The sequence below is a fragment of the Clinocottus analis genome, unplaced genomic scaffold, assembly GCF_023055335.1.
Source record: "Clinocottus analis isolate CAN_PGR_092001 unplaced genomic scaffold, fCliAna1.0.p SCAF_24, whole genome shotgun sequence".
In the NCBI taxonomy this organism is placed as follows: domain Eukaryota; kingdom Metazoa; phylum Chordata; class Actinopteri; order Perciformes; family Cottidae; genus Clinocottus; species Clinocottus analis.
In genome coordinates this window covers 5,370,389-5,385,517 of record NW_027175976.1, presented here as the reverse complement: position 1 = coordinate 5,385,517, position 15,129 = coordinate 5,370,389, and the positions used below count along the sequence as shown (strand labels likewise).

The following is a 15,129-nucleotide window of genomic DNA, read 5'->3' as shown; positions in this document are numbered from 1 at the left end:
GTGAGACTCTGGATGGGAGTACTACAGGGCCACAGTCATGCTGCTCAAACTGAATGCAGCTGGAGAACAGAGATGTGTGTTGAGGTTATAAGAACCAGATTCACACAGTCTGCTCTGTGGTATTTCCTGTTGATCGAGATGAACACAACAGAAACAACACATGTGCTCTATTTTTAGCCCTATCCTTTTCAGTGACAGCAGCATTCACTGTCTGTGCTACCAGAGACCAATGCTGTTGATTGTTTTGTTGCCTCATTCAAATCCTGCAACCTTGTGTGAGCTAAAAAATGCATTCAAAATTCAGCTTGAGCACTGGATATTCATCTTAGATGAGTGTTATTACCCTCAAAACATAAGCACTTTGACTAAAGTGGGACTTTGATCCTCTTAGCATAATTATTTAAAGCCCATTTAGAGCAACTTCACTCAAGCAAAAATACTTTAAGGCTATTAAAATGTAATTAGGGCTTTTGCTTTAGCTATTTCTATATGTTTAGTCTGTTCAAACTGTCACTAAAAAAGTTAGATATAACCTCAGGTCCCTTTGCGAAGTCAATCCACCCTCCTCTGTCTCGCCCTCTGCAGGCATCCAGAGATCTTGTGTGCTTCCTGCAGCTGGACCATGTGAACGTGTATTACGGCCAGGACTACCGCAGCAAATACAAGGCTCCTACCGACTACTGCTTGGCCCTGAAGGTGAGGCCGCTGTCCAGCTGTCTTCCTTCTGAGTGGAGACTTTTTTTAATTTGATTTGATGTTATTACTAGCTGTATTTTATGTAGAACTGAAGAAAGTGTCCAGAAGATGCTTTAAAGGCAAAAGACGTGCAGCCTTTTATTTACGTGTGACCCATCGCTGGACAGTAAAACATGATTTACTTCTTTTTGCAGCATCCCCAAATCCAGAAGAAGTCCCAGTACATCAAGTATTTGTGCTGCGATGACGTCAGGACTCTGCACCAGTGGGTGAATGGAATTCGCATTGCCAAGGTGAGTTTCTTTGAAAAAGACAAACAAAGCTAGTTCTCTAAAAGTTCTAAGATAATTGATGTTAAAAAGTTGGATATATTATTGTGTGTTTGTTTGTAGTATGGCAAGCAACTATATGTGAACTACCAGGAGGCCATGAAGAGAACAGAGGCGGCCTACGATTGGTCCTCTCTCTCTACCTCCAGCATCCGATCAGGCTCCAGCTCTGCCAGCATTCCCGGTAAGTTTAATTCATCCGTACAAAATCTTTAAAGTCTGGACTTTCAAGATGCATTTTATTTAAAAAAGAACAAAAAGTCATAATTGATGTTGCAGAGACAGATATATCCAGATTTGTATATCTTAGTATGGTCGAAAGCTCCAAAAACACGAGATCCTCCACTTCCCATAATTCAGCTCAGCAGCATCTTTCAAACACCACTTCCCAAATAGAAATATATTATCTGTCTTACTAATATCATGTCATAATGAGCTAAGTAGATATATTGATCATACGTCATCCTTTTTTCTCTATAATATTCTTTTTCATTTTATGAATCTTTTCTGTCATTTTGCTTCCAGAGTCCCAGTCTAATCACTCGGGCCATTCAGACAGTGGAGTGGACACTGGCTCTTCTCATGGCCGGTCCCAGAGTGTGGTGAGCTCCATTTTTTCTGAGGCCTGGAAGAGAGGTACCCAGATCGAGGAAAGCTCCAAGGTATGGCTTTCTTTCAAAGGCGGTAGGGAATCTGTTACAGACTCTGTCATGAACTTCACGGAGCTAACGTCCTGTCTCTTTTCAGCATATGAGAATGGAGGCGACCAGAGGGGCCACGCTGCCGCACGCTTCCCAGGGTCACCGGCATCACAGCCAGCATTCAGCAGATCACCCGGCCCTGACGCCCCCACCCCAACTTCAGGTTCAGGCTCAGCCCCTCCAACAGCATCCACCGCAGCATCAGAACCCGCCAACGCACCCCCAGACACCGAGCCAAGCGACAACGCTACACCAGCAGCTGTCTCCCCAGCATCAGCCCCCTCAACAGGCCCCACAGCATCAGCCACCACAGCATCAGCCACCACAGTATCAGCCACCACAGCATCAGCCCCCACAACAGGCCCCACAGTATCAGCCGCCGCAGCATCAGCCCCATCAACAGGCCCCACAGTATCAGCCGCCACAGCATCAGCCCCCTCAACAGGCCCCACAGCATCAGCCGCCACAGTATCAGCCCCCTCAACAGGCTCAGCAGCCACCACCCCAGTTTCCCCAGCGCCCTCAGCAGTCACCACAGTCTCCGCAACAGCCGCAGCCCATCAGCAGCTACAACCACGTGCCCCCGCAGCAGCTGGCTCCGCCGCCGCCCCCACCTCCCCCTCCGCCGCCTCCCCTACCTCCCCTAGTTCAAACAGTGTCGCACCACTCGCCGGCTCCCACCATGTACAAGTACAGCACCATCACCAGGCTGCAGAACCAGATGGCCGCTCAGTCTGCCAATCACCACAGGTTGCCCGGTCACCTCCATGCACTAGGGCACCAAGTTCTGCCCCACGGTCCGACTCCACCTGCAGCACCGGTGCCCGTCAACAAACCCAACGTGAATCACATTGCGGCGAGGACTAATGTCCCGCCTCCCCCTCCTCCTCCACCTCCCCCATCCATGCCAGCCCCTGGGTCAGCCATGGCGATGTTGAGGCTGGGCCCTCCCAGCCCGGCCACCCTGCCTGCCTTCGTTCCCCCACCCCCACCACCTCCTGCTCCACAGACAAATGGAGTGACATTTCCTCCCCCACCTTCTCCTTCTCCTCCACCACCCTTTGCACCTGCTCCCATGAGCCAGTCGGTTTACACCAATGGGCGGAAGCAAGTACTGAAGGAAAGGTTTCCCAGCCCGCCGCGGGACCTGCTCCTTCCAAATGGAGTCCTTGAGGAGTCACCGCCGCCTGCCCCTGCTCCAGCACCTCCACCTCCTCCACCCCCACCTCCGCCACCACCACCACCTCCTCCCCAGCAGTTCCCAGTGCCAGCCGAGTTCCCGCCCCCTCCTGCGCCGCCACCAGCGCCACCCAAAACCTTCACCCCGGGCTTTTTCCCTCACACTGCCCCCAAACCTGTGTCACCTGTCTCTCCCTTTCCCCCCGCCCCACCTGCTGCTGCCCTGGGTGGCCCGACCCCACCGCCGCCTCCACCCCCTCCTCCACCTGCGCCCTTCAAGAAGCAGTTCAGCCTCCAGGCAGGCCACATCTCCAGCCATCCCCCTCCGACTCTGCCCAAGCAGCACAGCCTGTCTAAGCAAACACCAGTCTCGATGGGAGCCGCTCCTACCTTGTCTTTGGTGAAACAACTAGCAAGTCAGTTTCCAGGAGCTTCATCGTATGGAGCCAATCAGGCGGAAAGCCCCAAAGCCCCTCTTTCTCCACCTGCTGTCAAGACCAAACCAAGATGGCAGCCGGGGGGCGGCCAGCAGCTGCAATCTCCAGAGTTTCCTCCTCCTCCTCCAGACAGCAACGTTGGCTTCCCTGCCGCGGCCGCCGCCCCTCCTCCTCCTCCTCCTCCTCCACCTCCTCCTCCTCCACCTCCACTAGCCCCTGTTACAGGCCCGACTCCACCTCCTCCTCCTCCTCCACCTCCACCACCTCCCCTAGCCCCTATTACGGGCCCGACTCCACCTCCTCCTCCCCTCCCTCCTGGAAACCTTGGCTCCCCTCTGCGGAGGTCGTCCCCTGCGTCGTCGAATTTTGGAGGCAAGAAACCCCCTCCCGCCCCGCAGAGGAACTCCGGCACCAAGTTCAACGCATCCGCTTCTTATGAGGAATCCAGAAAAAACTTGCTCTGCAAGTTTGCTCCCCGGAATAACGCCCCATCTTCCTCACCAGGACCCACCTCCTCCAGTGGATCCCCTTCCAAGGACCCTTCAACTGGACCACGTGCTCCCCCAAAACCGGGCAAGCTCAACCTGGGCAACCTGCCCATGGCACTCCAAGCTAAAGTGAACCAGGTAAAGCTAACCAGTGGTGACTTCCCTTCCCCACCCCCTGAGTGCGCCTACTTCCCACCTCCTCCCCCAGCCTCTGAGCTCTTCCCCCCCCCTCCACCTCCTGGTAGTGACGCTCATAGCGGAGGACCTCCTCGGGTCGCCGTGGTCAACCCCCAACCCCAGGCTCCGCCTCCTCCCCCTCCTGTCTCCCTCGTCAGCAACTCCACATGGGGGAAGAGCTCGCTGAAGAAGACTCCTCCACCCACGCTTGTGCGGCGTAGTAACGCCACTCCAGAGCCCCCTCCGCTGTCACCACCTCCACCCACTTCCCCGAAGGGCAGCTCAGGCCAGCCCAATTTCCTGGATGATCTCCACCGGACACTGAAGCGAAAGTCAGTAGGTCGCCAAGGTTCTCTGAACTCGGCCGGCCTCACGGGAAAGTTGGACCCTGTGGGAACTATGGATGACATGGCGCTGCCTCCGCCGCCCCCTGAGCTGCTCCTGGACCAGGGAAAGCAAAGCAACGGAGGAAACGGTGCCTACATGTCTGGAAACATCTCAGGCTATGCAACAATACGACGAGGACCCCCACCTGCACCACCCAAACGAGGGGACACGACCAAACTTACTGGCGAGTGTTGAAACTTGGAGATCAGGACATTATGAAGTTGGGTGAATAGACAATGAAAGAATATATGGAACTGAACACTCGTTAATGAAATGGGAGCCAACTCTGAATTGCTTCTGTCTCTTGATAAATAGCTGACTGTGTATATACTAAAACCCAGACCAGACCGGAGTCAGTTGGTGTTTGCTAATGATTGCAGTTTTTTAACATGCTTGGCATTCTCGATCAGTGGGGTTTATAATATTGGGACAATTTAGGCTGGAGCAGGTAAGTTTTGGGGTCACAGAAAATTAAAATTGGTTTAATTTTCTGCGATTGTCTAAACTCTCTGGGAGACATTGTATTATGGTAAACCCCACCCATCTGGTACACCAAGCAGATTTAAATATATTAATAAGAATTGTGCAACTATGACTGGATCCAGGTCCGAGCCAAACCATGTTATCCGCTTCTTTGCCATAAGTTTGTGCCACATACGGAAGACAAACAAAAAAAACAAAAAAAAACACATCAGGATCTTTCTGATTTGGTACTGCATGGACTTCATGTAAGAACAAGCTGTAGAACATACAGCTGTTCTGATGTGTGCATGAGTGAAAGAGAGAATCTAAGACTGAAGATGCATACATACATGCATGCATGTGTGTATGGTTATATGGTGGTGAAGTAGTTAACCATTTGAGAAGGCCTTCGTGGAGCGGGGACGGTTTGGTTTTATATGAAATTATTTAATAAGCGATAAACGGAAGGATTTTTTTTTGTATAAGTCTGTCTTTTAATAACTGTTCAACAAAGTCTAGAGAGGAACAAAACATGAGGGCACAATGGAATGTATATGGGACGTGTGACTAATAACATGAATTACACACATGAAGGCAATGAGTCAGTGACATAAACGCTCAAAAAACATTAAAACTTTAAAATCTGTCGACTCAAACATTTCGACCTTGACCACTTTGAAAACGCAAATCAGAAGGAGGCCTTATCCCCAAAGTCTTGCACAGAGGTCTAAAGCAGAGTGGAGATTTCTTCCAAAGGTTCAATCGTGTCTGGACTCTGCAGAAAGAACATTGTTTTTTATTTAATAGACTATAAATGGAGGAGGAGGAGGCCTGTGACTGTATCTTCGTGGACTGTGCAAGTTCCCTGTGCATTGGCTTGATTTTGGACCTTATCCTTCAGTTTGTATCTGTACAGTCGGAGCTGCTACTCCCTTAATGTCGGTCCCCGTCGCCTTCTAAAGTCACATGGCATCACAATTTGGGAAGTAGAACGCACAGGTTGGATTCAGTCATGTGAAGTATACTCATCCACACAAGGTGACCCAGTTGGAAAGGATACATGTGTCTGGTTAATGTACAAAGCGTTGAATCATGTCGTTGATCACAGGAAACATCTGACTTGCATTAGACTGAATGTTGTTTGTCTGTTGTTATCTCTTGATTTTGTACCTGCAGATTGGATCATGAAGGGTTTTAATTTCTTGCAGCAATGCCTTTTTATTTCTGGGGTGCAAATGCTGGCCTTTTTCAAGGAACTCATCATCAATATGTCCTTGTTTGCAAGGATGACATATCATTCATATTTCAGACCGTTTAAACTGGTTTTAAATTGGCTTTAGTGTGGAAATGTGTGCTTGAAGTGTCATTAGGATGGTTGTTTCCACACGGGCGCTGTTTAACATGCTATTCGTTCACTTGAAGGCCGCATTCCATTTCTTATAACTGATTACCATTGTCTTAACAGGATGTTTGCTACAGTGCAGTATGTAAGTTATTGATGTGCTGATGTGAACATGTGGGCCCAAGCGAAATGAAGAAAAATGGTTGCAGATGTGTCCTCCTGCATATAAATTGAAAATCACAATATAAATGTTCAAACCAGACCTCAATCCGTCTCCGAGTCCTCATTTGTTCAAATGGTTTGATTAAGATGTCGCTGAGGAAGAGCTATGTTGGTGAAGCACTTAATGTATTGCATTTAAGCACATTCTTTATCGAAGTACAGATGATTAAAATGGGAACAGTGTTTGTTGTTTAGTGGAGCTTAGACTCCCTCTAGTGGTCTTTTGTTGTTTTCCACTAAGAAAGAAAACAGAGTTTATAGCCAAATAAAATCATTTAAATTGTAGGGATTGAACTCTAAACTGTAGTGAAGCAGAATGTGTTTCCCAACTACATAGCACAAAAAGGGACAACATTCATAATGTGAAAATTCTTCTTTTTTTTTTTTATTTCAGCTCGTCTTCTCAGCAGCACCTAAATGTTTCCAGAGTGAGCTGAACTTTCACACCAGGTAGTTAGTGAAAGTGTCGCCTCTGGGCCGGGTTTCCTCCGTCGTCTGTCCATGGTGGGAGCGACCGGGCTGCAGATGCGGAGGAAGTGCAGGTGGTGCAGGAGGAGCCGGTACTGCTGAAAGGTATTTGGGCCCTGGTTAGTTCCATGCATTGAATAATCACACTGATGAATGTGTATTGAGACACTTCAGCAACTGATTGTAGTGTACAATAACTAGTAAAAACGAGTTTACCTCTATTTATAAATGGGACGTTGAACTGGTGTCTCCCTTTTAAGAAGATCTGTGGAATCAAAGTCTTGATATTACACACATATAGTTCAGGACACTCACCATATTGCTGATTAAATTGATTGAAAAGCTCATATTTCTTAAGGGTATCGGTTTATTGAAAAACGCACCTTTTTGGAGCCAGTATATTGTAATTTCTTTGACTAAAAACACCAAATAAGCTTGAGAAAGTAGAAGAAAAAAGCAAAATGGCAGCATTGCTCCTCACTCTAACCCCTCTCCTCTTGTGTCCTCACCTCCTCACTAGACTCTGAGCTGGAGCTCGAGGAGTCCTGGTCACATCTGAGAGACAACACCTGGGCCGAGGTGACCGACATTCTTACCCGACTGGAGCAGGAGAAGGTTGGCTGGGGGAAGGAGAGGATGGTGTTTTTCATATTCTGTTTAATGCACATATATATTGTCACGGCGTCATGCCAGAGCTGATTTGATCGGCACACTCTGTCCCAGTAAATCCTGTGCCAACGCAAACAGTGGGCTGCATCAGTCAGTCAACATGTGTCCTACCTAGAATTGAGATAAGAAGCCTTCAGTGTCCAAGTGTTGTGTACAGAGACGGTAACCCTTAACACTGATCCTATTTATGAATTAACCGATAAGTGGTAGTTTACAGAAAAGAGAGAATGTATTTTATTCCACATATTGTTCATGTTACTCCGGGTGTGATAAAAACAAACCATTATCTCACCACAAAGAAGCCAGTTCTTAAGGCGCATGTCTGGGGGTCGTTTCCAGAAGCCTTCACACACTCCGTCTCTTTAATGCTGAACACCATCAGTAGGTCAGTGGTGTTCAGGCTAACGGGAAAAATCTGGCAGACATGTGATATTTGTCATAATCCCACAAACATATGCAGAGTACTGCTGTTATATTTTACTACAACTCGCATTAAAAAAATAATACAAATGGGTAAAGCTGCTGTATGTGTGGACTCACCTTTTTGACAGATCCTCGGGTTACCCGGTAAAGATATCTGACATCAGAGTTGACCTGAGCCAGGGCTGCTCCGAGACCTCTGTTGGCCAGAGACGTCAGCTCTGAGTAGTGCAGTGGGAGTCCTGTGAGGACAAAGATGTGCAGACGGTCAGTCGCTGTATCAACTTATGAAGTAAGTAAAAAAAGAGAGCGACTCACCTGAGCATCCCAGAGACTGCAGCAGGGCCAAGAGTAGCATGTATGACTTCATCTTAACCAGCACCAGACCAAAATCCCTCAGTTCTTCATTTACCTCTGTCTAAAGCTTTGTCCTAGCACCTCTATGTGCCACCCTTTACCCTCCATAACCCCTAAAAACTCCCTCCCCTTTGGTCTCTCTAGTTTCCTTCACGCAACAGCTGTTAACCTTTGTTCAGCACTATTGATCTCATAGCGATGCCCCAAATTAAATGAGCACTGTAAGAGTTCAGATCAGACCCCTTTTCTTTACACTGTTGTATACTGCTCAGATCTGATTCATTTAGCAGCTTCTTACAGCACTTTAGGCCTTTACATCAACTATTTAGCCGTTGAGAAACTACATCAATGAGACTACCTCTTACCCTCGTCATATCTTTATTACATTCATCATCAATATCAAAAATACTTCACATTTTGGACATATAGATAATTCTAGTTCTTGTCAACAATAAATATGTTACGGTACACTTTACATCAAATTATTCAGCTCTCTTAAATAATTATTTGTTCCCCTTCAGCAATGATCACTAAATATAATACATATCTTAAGTAAACTCACACTACTGACAAAGGAATGAATCCTGCAAAAAATGTCATTGCTCAGGATATTGGGATTTACAAATAAAACTAAGTGAACTATACATGTTTTCTATGCAGGGTTCTCTCTGAACAGATGCCGAAGATCTGATATTTCCATGCTGCCCAGACAGAACATGACTCTCTGTCTCTGTACCTGTTTTCACCTCCAAAACATGTGTGTTGTAGGGCGATGTATCTAAACTGTACTGGGAAGAATTATTACAAACCCTCTTGATTCATTTCAGGGAAAAGAAGAAGCCAATATTTGTGATTTCTACACCCTTCTGTGTGAGTTACCTTTGCATTGGTTTTAATCATATTTTGCCAACTTAAGTGCATCAAAGTAAAGGTGCTCAAAGTGTCAAATATCACGTTAACTGTACATGCAAACACAAACACACGCACACAAAAAAGGAGTCCTCTTCTCATCGTTCAAGTGTTCCCATCAAGGGCTCCATAGCAGCAAGAAAGCAGGCTTCAAACTCCTGATCTGAGAATCGAGCCACGGACTGCCGTGCGTTGCGCCTGATGTGCAGCCGGCTGGCAGGCGGCATCGCCAGGATCCTCTCTATGGCCTCCGCGTAACTGTCCTCGTCATCAGCCAGGAAGCCGGTCTGGCCTCCCTCAAAAGGTACCACAATGTCCAGCTTGGGTCCGCCGGACTTGTGTGCCAGAATGACCTTCCCTGCTGCCATACACTCCACAATGCCTATGGGGGCACAAGAAAAGACTTTTAAAATCACAAAAACAAATTAGACAATCTAAACAAGACCTCGCTCAGATGAATTACCGATTCCAAAGTGTTCGTTCCACATGGTATGCAATCCAATGGTCGCGTCTGCTATCTCTCTCTTCAGCTCCTCGAAGGGCACGTTTAGTTTAAACGCCACTCTGTCGGCCACACCCAGCTCCTGGCACAGCCCCCTCAACATGAGCACCCTGTCCTCGTCTTCTTGGTTCCTGCATCCGCCAATCAGAACCAGCTTCAGCGCCTCCCTGCTCCACGCCCCCTCCCTCCTCCTGTCTAACACCTTCTTGAAAGCCCTGATCTGCAGCCGGTGGTCCTTCTCCGGCCTGAACTGCCCGATGGAAACGATCGAGTGGCACTTCCTGTCCCCGTCCTCCTCCAGCGGCACATCCAAGAACGCGCTGACGTCGCAGGGCGGGTACACCACACTGGTGCGGTTGGGAGCGCGCCACAGTGACAGAATATGATCAAGGGTCCAGGAGGAGTTGACCATGATGAGGTCGCTGCAGGAGCCGGCCAGGCCGTAGAGCAGGGCGAGGAGGCAATAGTAGACCACCTTGAAGGCACTCAGGAAGAGACTGTTGGAGACGTAGTCTGGGTTGTTGAACCTAGAACATTAATTTGTTATTTTAGGGGTTGGCAAGGAGCAGGTTTTAGTTATGAATTAAATGAATGAATTACATTGCCTTTTCTATATGAATGTGCATTAAATGTTATATTATTCAGTGTGGTATTTTGAGGAATACTTATGATACGATAAGATTTTTTAAAAACCCGGAATGCTGCGTTCTCAACATAGCCATTGTGACACAAATCTATTTGTTAAAGACAGTTATTACCTGGGGTTCCTCTCTCTCACTATAGACAGCATGTCAGTGCTGATGGTGGGGTAGTGAACGTAACTCCCCACGCTGCAGCCTCCCAAGTAGCGGAACAGGGGCAGCGTGAAAGTGTAGCCCATAGAGTCGATGTAAAGGTCCGGGACAAACTCCGTCAGCGCCTCCCATCCCAGGAAGATGGAGCCCACACTCTGTCCCAGCAGGGTGAAGTGAGGAAAAAGGCCGGGCTCAACAAGCAGTCTGTGCCTTAGGAACACAAACTGAACTGGACGGGGGAGCGCGATGTTGAAACGCCGTCGCGCCCCATCCAGAATCTGCTGTCCCGTCACACCCAGGTCCCCTGTGTACACCACGAAGTTGATGTCCACGTACCTGAGCAGAAGTAAATTACATTTAAGACATTAAGTATTACCTGTGCAACATGTTGTTGAATTGTATTCCTGACTCATATTTCCTTTTAATACTCCAAGTCTGTTTATTTTCTAGCTGGATGACTATTTAGCTGCAAATAATGATGTAAAAAAAAATCTGTATAAAAAGACACAGTGTTAATTCTGGCTATATCTTAGAAAATGCAGTAAATATGTAACTAGGAAGCACATAAGTTAGGGAAAGAGGACACACCAAACTAGAAACTAATGCAACTTTGTAACACACTTCTTAAATCAGCTTTACCTGCTCTGCAGCGCCCTGATAGCACACCACAGCACCCTTTCTCCCCCACCACCAGCGTTGCAGTAGGGGTGGAAGAAAGCCACCGTCGGGCGGCCATCCCTCGCCCGCCGAGCGTTTCTGCTGCTTTGAAGCCAGAGGCGCACGGCCAGCACCAGAAGGACCAGGACAGCGATCAGCAGCACACACAGAAACACCAAGGGCAGCAGCAACTTCCACAGCAACCTGAGACACAGACGCAACACAGTGAGCAGATTATTATTAATATGGCAGTTTTCTAAGGAAGAATACAACGAGAAAGAGGGAGAGAGTGTATAAAAAGCTAGTGGGGTTAAGTAACAACTCATTAAAAGGAAAGGAAACTAATTGATGCTTTGTAAAGATGTGCACAGAGTTGGCTCTTGTTTGTACTGTGATGAAAGACTGTGACCAAAGATTATAGGTTATTTATGTGTAGTTACATTGAACATTGTGTACATGGTAACTTATGAGGCAGTTAGCCCCGGTTTGAAGGAAACTAATATATACAATATATAGTTAGACCACAGACTACGACTAAGGAAGTCAGTGCTTTATCATTAATACGTCACCAAAGCAGCAGCCAGCAGAAAGGAAACGAAAAAACTCACCACGCTTTCAAGATTTTAAATACATATATTATCTCTTTCTTAAATACTAAGTTAGAACCCTAGTACAACGTCTTACCTCGTTAATTCACACAAACAGAGGACCAGCTGATCGTGGCCCGACATCTTGCCTTGAGGGAAATCTAAAAGCACATCCACTTCTTCCAAGTCGTCGCTTTCCTCCCCGTTTGTCTAACTGTCCTTTATGTGGCGCCACCTGCCGGCGAGGAGGTATTACTGCACTACATTTTCCAGCTTCTCTGGATGAAGAGTCGTATTGTAAAGCTTAAATATGAATAGAGTCTTTTGTAAACGATACTAATATTTCAACTGCTAGCTTCATAGCACCAGACGTATACTAACCTGCTCCTTCTCTGCCACTATGGTTGATCCATGCCCTTATCTTTAAAAAATAAAGTAATGTTTAACTTCTAAATAAACACAGTTCTAATCAATATAGTGTCCTAACCCCCATGGCTTGAATAAACCTCGGTCATTTCCAGTCTGGATCCTGACAACATGAGGGCTCTTGTGCTTTTGTTTTTTTTAATGAATTTGGACAAACTTCTGAAGACAGGACATTGCAAAGAAACCCAGTAAGTTGATTAAAATTTAAAAAAAAAAATTCTTACCTGTGAGGTTATTTATGACAGATATGCAAATACGCACCCTCCGACCATATATGTTGTGGTGCCTAAACACAGATGCAAACTCTACAGGTCATTGACAGAATTTTAACAAAGCGTCTGAAATGTACACACCTCACCTTTGTATTCTGGCACTGTCAACAATAAAGGTGACAACATTGTGACATGTCTCAGCCAGAGGGATCTGCATCATTCACTGGGGGACGGTATTTGAATGTCTTTTTTTCCTTTTATCCAGAGACCAAATTCTAACAATCACCCCGAAAACACAGAAACAAGTGGACATTTTGAAGAATATTACCACTCAATATGAGGTAGAAGTAGGATTTTGTTCAGTGTTTGCATCCCTGCATTTATATTTTCTGTGAATCATACTGTTCCATATTTTCTCCCAGACAGCTTTATGGCAGCCTGCATCATCACACTACATCGAAGAAGAAAGCGAGGTCCACCTGTTTGTTCCTGCAAACAGCTCACAGACTGTTAAGGATCTGCTGCAGAAACACGCCATAACACACACGTATGTTGCTTGTCTGAAAACAGAGTTGTGCAATTAGTTTGGAGCTTTTGTTTAATGACTTGTATGTTTATTTCAGGGTGTTACTGGCCAACCCCAACGAGCTAATTGAAATGCAAACAAGGAACGACTCCACTGACCCACGAAGCAGCTCTACTTTCTACGAGAGATATCACAGTCTTGAGGATGTATGCTTTTCCTCTTTTAACTTTCGGATTCCACCTTCATTATATTCAGGTTTCATTGATTTTGTGTCAGAGAGGCATTGATTCAACAAATTTCCCATCTTAAGCTTCACAGTGCACAGTTTTTATTGCAGGACTCTTTGTGTATCGCTGTACTGTGCTTCATGTAAATACCCCAGTTTACATCCAAACACACCGTCTCCTTCGTAGATCTACCATTGGATAAACAAGACCCAACAGGACAACCCGGACACAGTTCAAGCCATTCTCATTGGCTCCTCATACGAGAAGAGACCACTCTACGTTCTGAAGGTACACCCATCCATCAGCTATTAGGCTGCAATGATGATAAAGATTATTGTATGTGTGGCACACATTCATCACAAGCTAATCAGCATTTCCCCCCTCAGTAATGTTTTTTTTTAACACTCGCACTCCAACTCTCTCAGTTGTCTCTAAATAACAGTACGAATAAGAAAGCAATGTGGATTGACTGTGGGATTCATGCCAGAGAGTGGATCGCGCCTGCTTTCTGCTTATGGTTTGTACAATATGTGAGTACATTTAGTATCAATAGTGTGGGAATGTCTTGTAGTACATGGGTTTGTTGTTTTTCTGTCAGGTCAGTTTAAGACTGGTCTAGCATTAAATCAATGTCCCTTCTTGCACAGGCGTTGTCATTTTACAAGCTAAACCAAGAAATTACACACATCCTGGACAACATGGATGTCTACATCCTACCTGTTATGAACCCTGATGGATACCATTACACATGGACAACAGTAAGAATACATCTTTTTGCACATCGCTGAGTGCTCGAGCATTTTTAAAGATAGCAATTTCAACTGAATTTGTGATTTCCTTGAATTTATTTCTCTCAGAACCGGATGTGGAGGAAAAACCGCTCTCTGACCAAGAGCAGCAACTGCATCGGGGTCGACCTCAACAGAAACTTTGATGCCAACTGGTGCAGTAAGTCTTCCTCTGGTATCACAGACTCCTTCTTTCTGGGAAACACGTTAAACTCTTTCTTCTAATGAGTCTCGATAGCATCTGTAAGGTGAAGTGATTCTGTATCTTCCAGCTGAGGGGGCCTCTAATGAGCCCTGCACTGAGATCTACTGCGGTGCCTTTCCGGAGTCAGAACCGGAGACGCGGGCTGTGGCCAACTTCCTGCGCAATCACAAGGACTCAGTTCAGCTCTACCTCAGCATGCACTCTTACTCTCAGATGCTGCTCTTCCCGTACTCCTGCACCCTGGATGAAGCAGAGAACCACCAAGACCTGGTTAGTGGCCAGTCATAGATGTTTCCAGAGAATGGATCACGTTCTGTCACTACAGATCAATCTTAACTTTTAAATGTGCTTGTGTCTTTTTTTAAAAAGCTTGAGATGGTTCAAGAAGCTGCCCGGGTGATCAGAAGACATTACAGGAACACCTACAAATATGGTTCTGGAGCAAAGACTATATGTAAGAAGGGCTTCTTTGAAAAAAAAAAAATAATAATCAACTTGGCTTGCTTCAGTCACTCACAAGGTTCGACATGCATGTCTTTGTCTGTTCTTCAGACTTGGCTCCTGGGGGTTCTGACGATTGGGCGTACGACCTTGGCATCAAATACTCCTTCACGTTTGAGCTCCAGGACCGCGGGCGTTATGGCTTCCTCCTGCCGCCATCTCACATATCCACGGCCTGCAACGAAGCTCTGATTGCTGTGAAGACCATTGCGCTCAAGGTTATTAAGAAAACAGAAGCTTCAACAAGCCCTGGTCAAACCGACTGAGCAGTTACAATTAAGGCTGAGAGCTCAATATTTAAAGTTTTTGTGAGCACAATATGAGGACATAAAGTTAATTGAAGTTGTGGATGAAGTCTCAATGTCTATATTCTGTTTTACTTACTGAGCACTACATAAGTAATATGTTAGAAAGTAGCTTAAACAAAAGATACACCATAATTCATACATCACACAGATAAT

General features: G+C 46.3%; 4 protein-coding genes across 7 annotated transcripts in view; 2 read left to right on the top strand and 2 right to left on the bottom strand.

The window, feature by feature from the left end:
• Window positions 1-6,454, top strand: part of raph1b (Ras association (RalGDS/AF-6) and pleckstrin homology domains 1b) — a 35,850-nt gene extending 29,396 nt beyond the window's left edge. For all 4 annotated transcript variants that reach the window (XM_068590377.1, XM_068590378.1, XM_068590376.1 and 1 more), the window contains 5 exons: window positions 586-696; window positions 891-989; window positions 1,089-1,209; window positions 1,551-1,687; window positions 1,773-6,454. In XM_068590377.1, the coding sequence (XP_068446478.1) occupies window positions 586-696; window positions 891-989; window positions 1,089-1,209; window positions 1,551-1,687; window positions 1,773-4,589 (3,285 nt within the window). In that variant the 3' untranslated portion in view covers window positions 4,590-6,454. The remainder of the gene's footprint in view (window positions 1-585; window positions 697-890; window positions 990-1,088; window positions 1,210-1,550; window positions 1,688-1,772) is intronic.
• A 365-nt stretch (window positions 6,455-6,819) lies between these two features.
• Window positions 6,820-8,347, bottom strand: spp2 (secreted phosphoprotein 2). The gene is made up of 6 exons (XM_068590926.1): window positions 8,296-8,347; window positions 8,098-8,219; window positions 7,850-7,972; window positions 7,398-7,508; window positions 7,105-7,153; window positions 6,820-6,983 (listed from the first exon to the last, which is right to left on the bottom strand). Exons 1-6 carry the CDS (start codon window positions 8,345-8,347, stop codon window positions 6,862-6,864), a joined length of 579 nt encoding a protein of 192 aa, XP_068447027.1. The 3' UTR covers window positions 6,820-6,861.
• Window positions 8,348-8,705: 358 nt separating this feature from the next.
• On the bottom strand, window positions 8,706-11,942 carry alg11 (ALG11 alpha-1,2-mannosyltransferase). The gene is made up of 5 exons (XM_068590631.1): window positions 11,881-11,942; window positions 11,179-11,400; window positions 10,504-10,875; window positions 9,707-10,272; window positions 8,706-9,625 (listed from the first exon to the last, which is right to left on the bottom strand). The coding sequence occupies exons 1-5, from the start codon at window positions 11,925-11,927 to the stop codon at window positions 9,342-9,344; spliced, it is 1,491 nt and encodes a 496-aa protein (XP_068446732.1). The 5' UTR covers window positions 11,928-11,942; the 3' UTR covers window positions 8,706-9,341.
• A 378-nt stretch (window positions 11,943-12,320) lies between these two features.
• Window positions 12,321-15,032, top strand: cpb2 (carboxypeptidase B2 (plasma)). The gene is made up of 11 exons (XM_068590580.1): window positions 12,321-12,397; window positions 12,687-12,762; window positions 12,844-12,968; window positions 13,045-13,153; window positions 13,361-13,462; window positions 13,600-13,704; window positions 13,822-13,932; window positions 14,032-14,122; window positions 14,235-14,437; window positions 14,537-14,621; window positions 14,720-15,032. The coding sequence occupies exons 1-11, from the start codon at window positions 12,321-12,323 to the stop codon at window positions 14,932-14,934; spliced, it is 1,299 nt and encodes a 432-aa protein (XP_068446681.1). The 3' UTR covers window positions 14,935-15,032.
• Window positions 15,033-15,129: the final 97 nt, after the last annotated feature.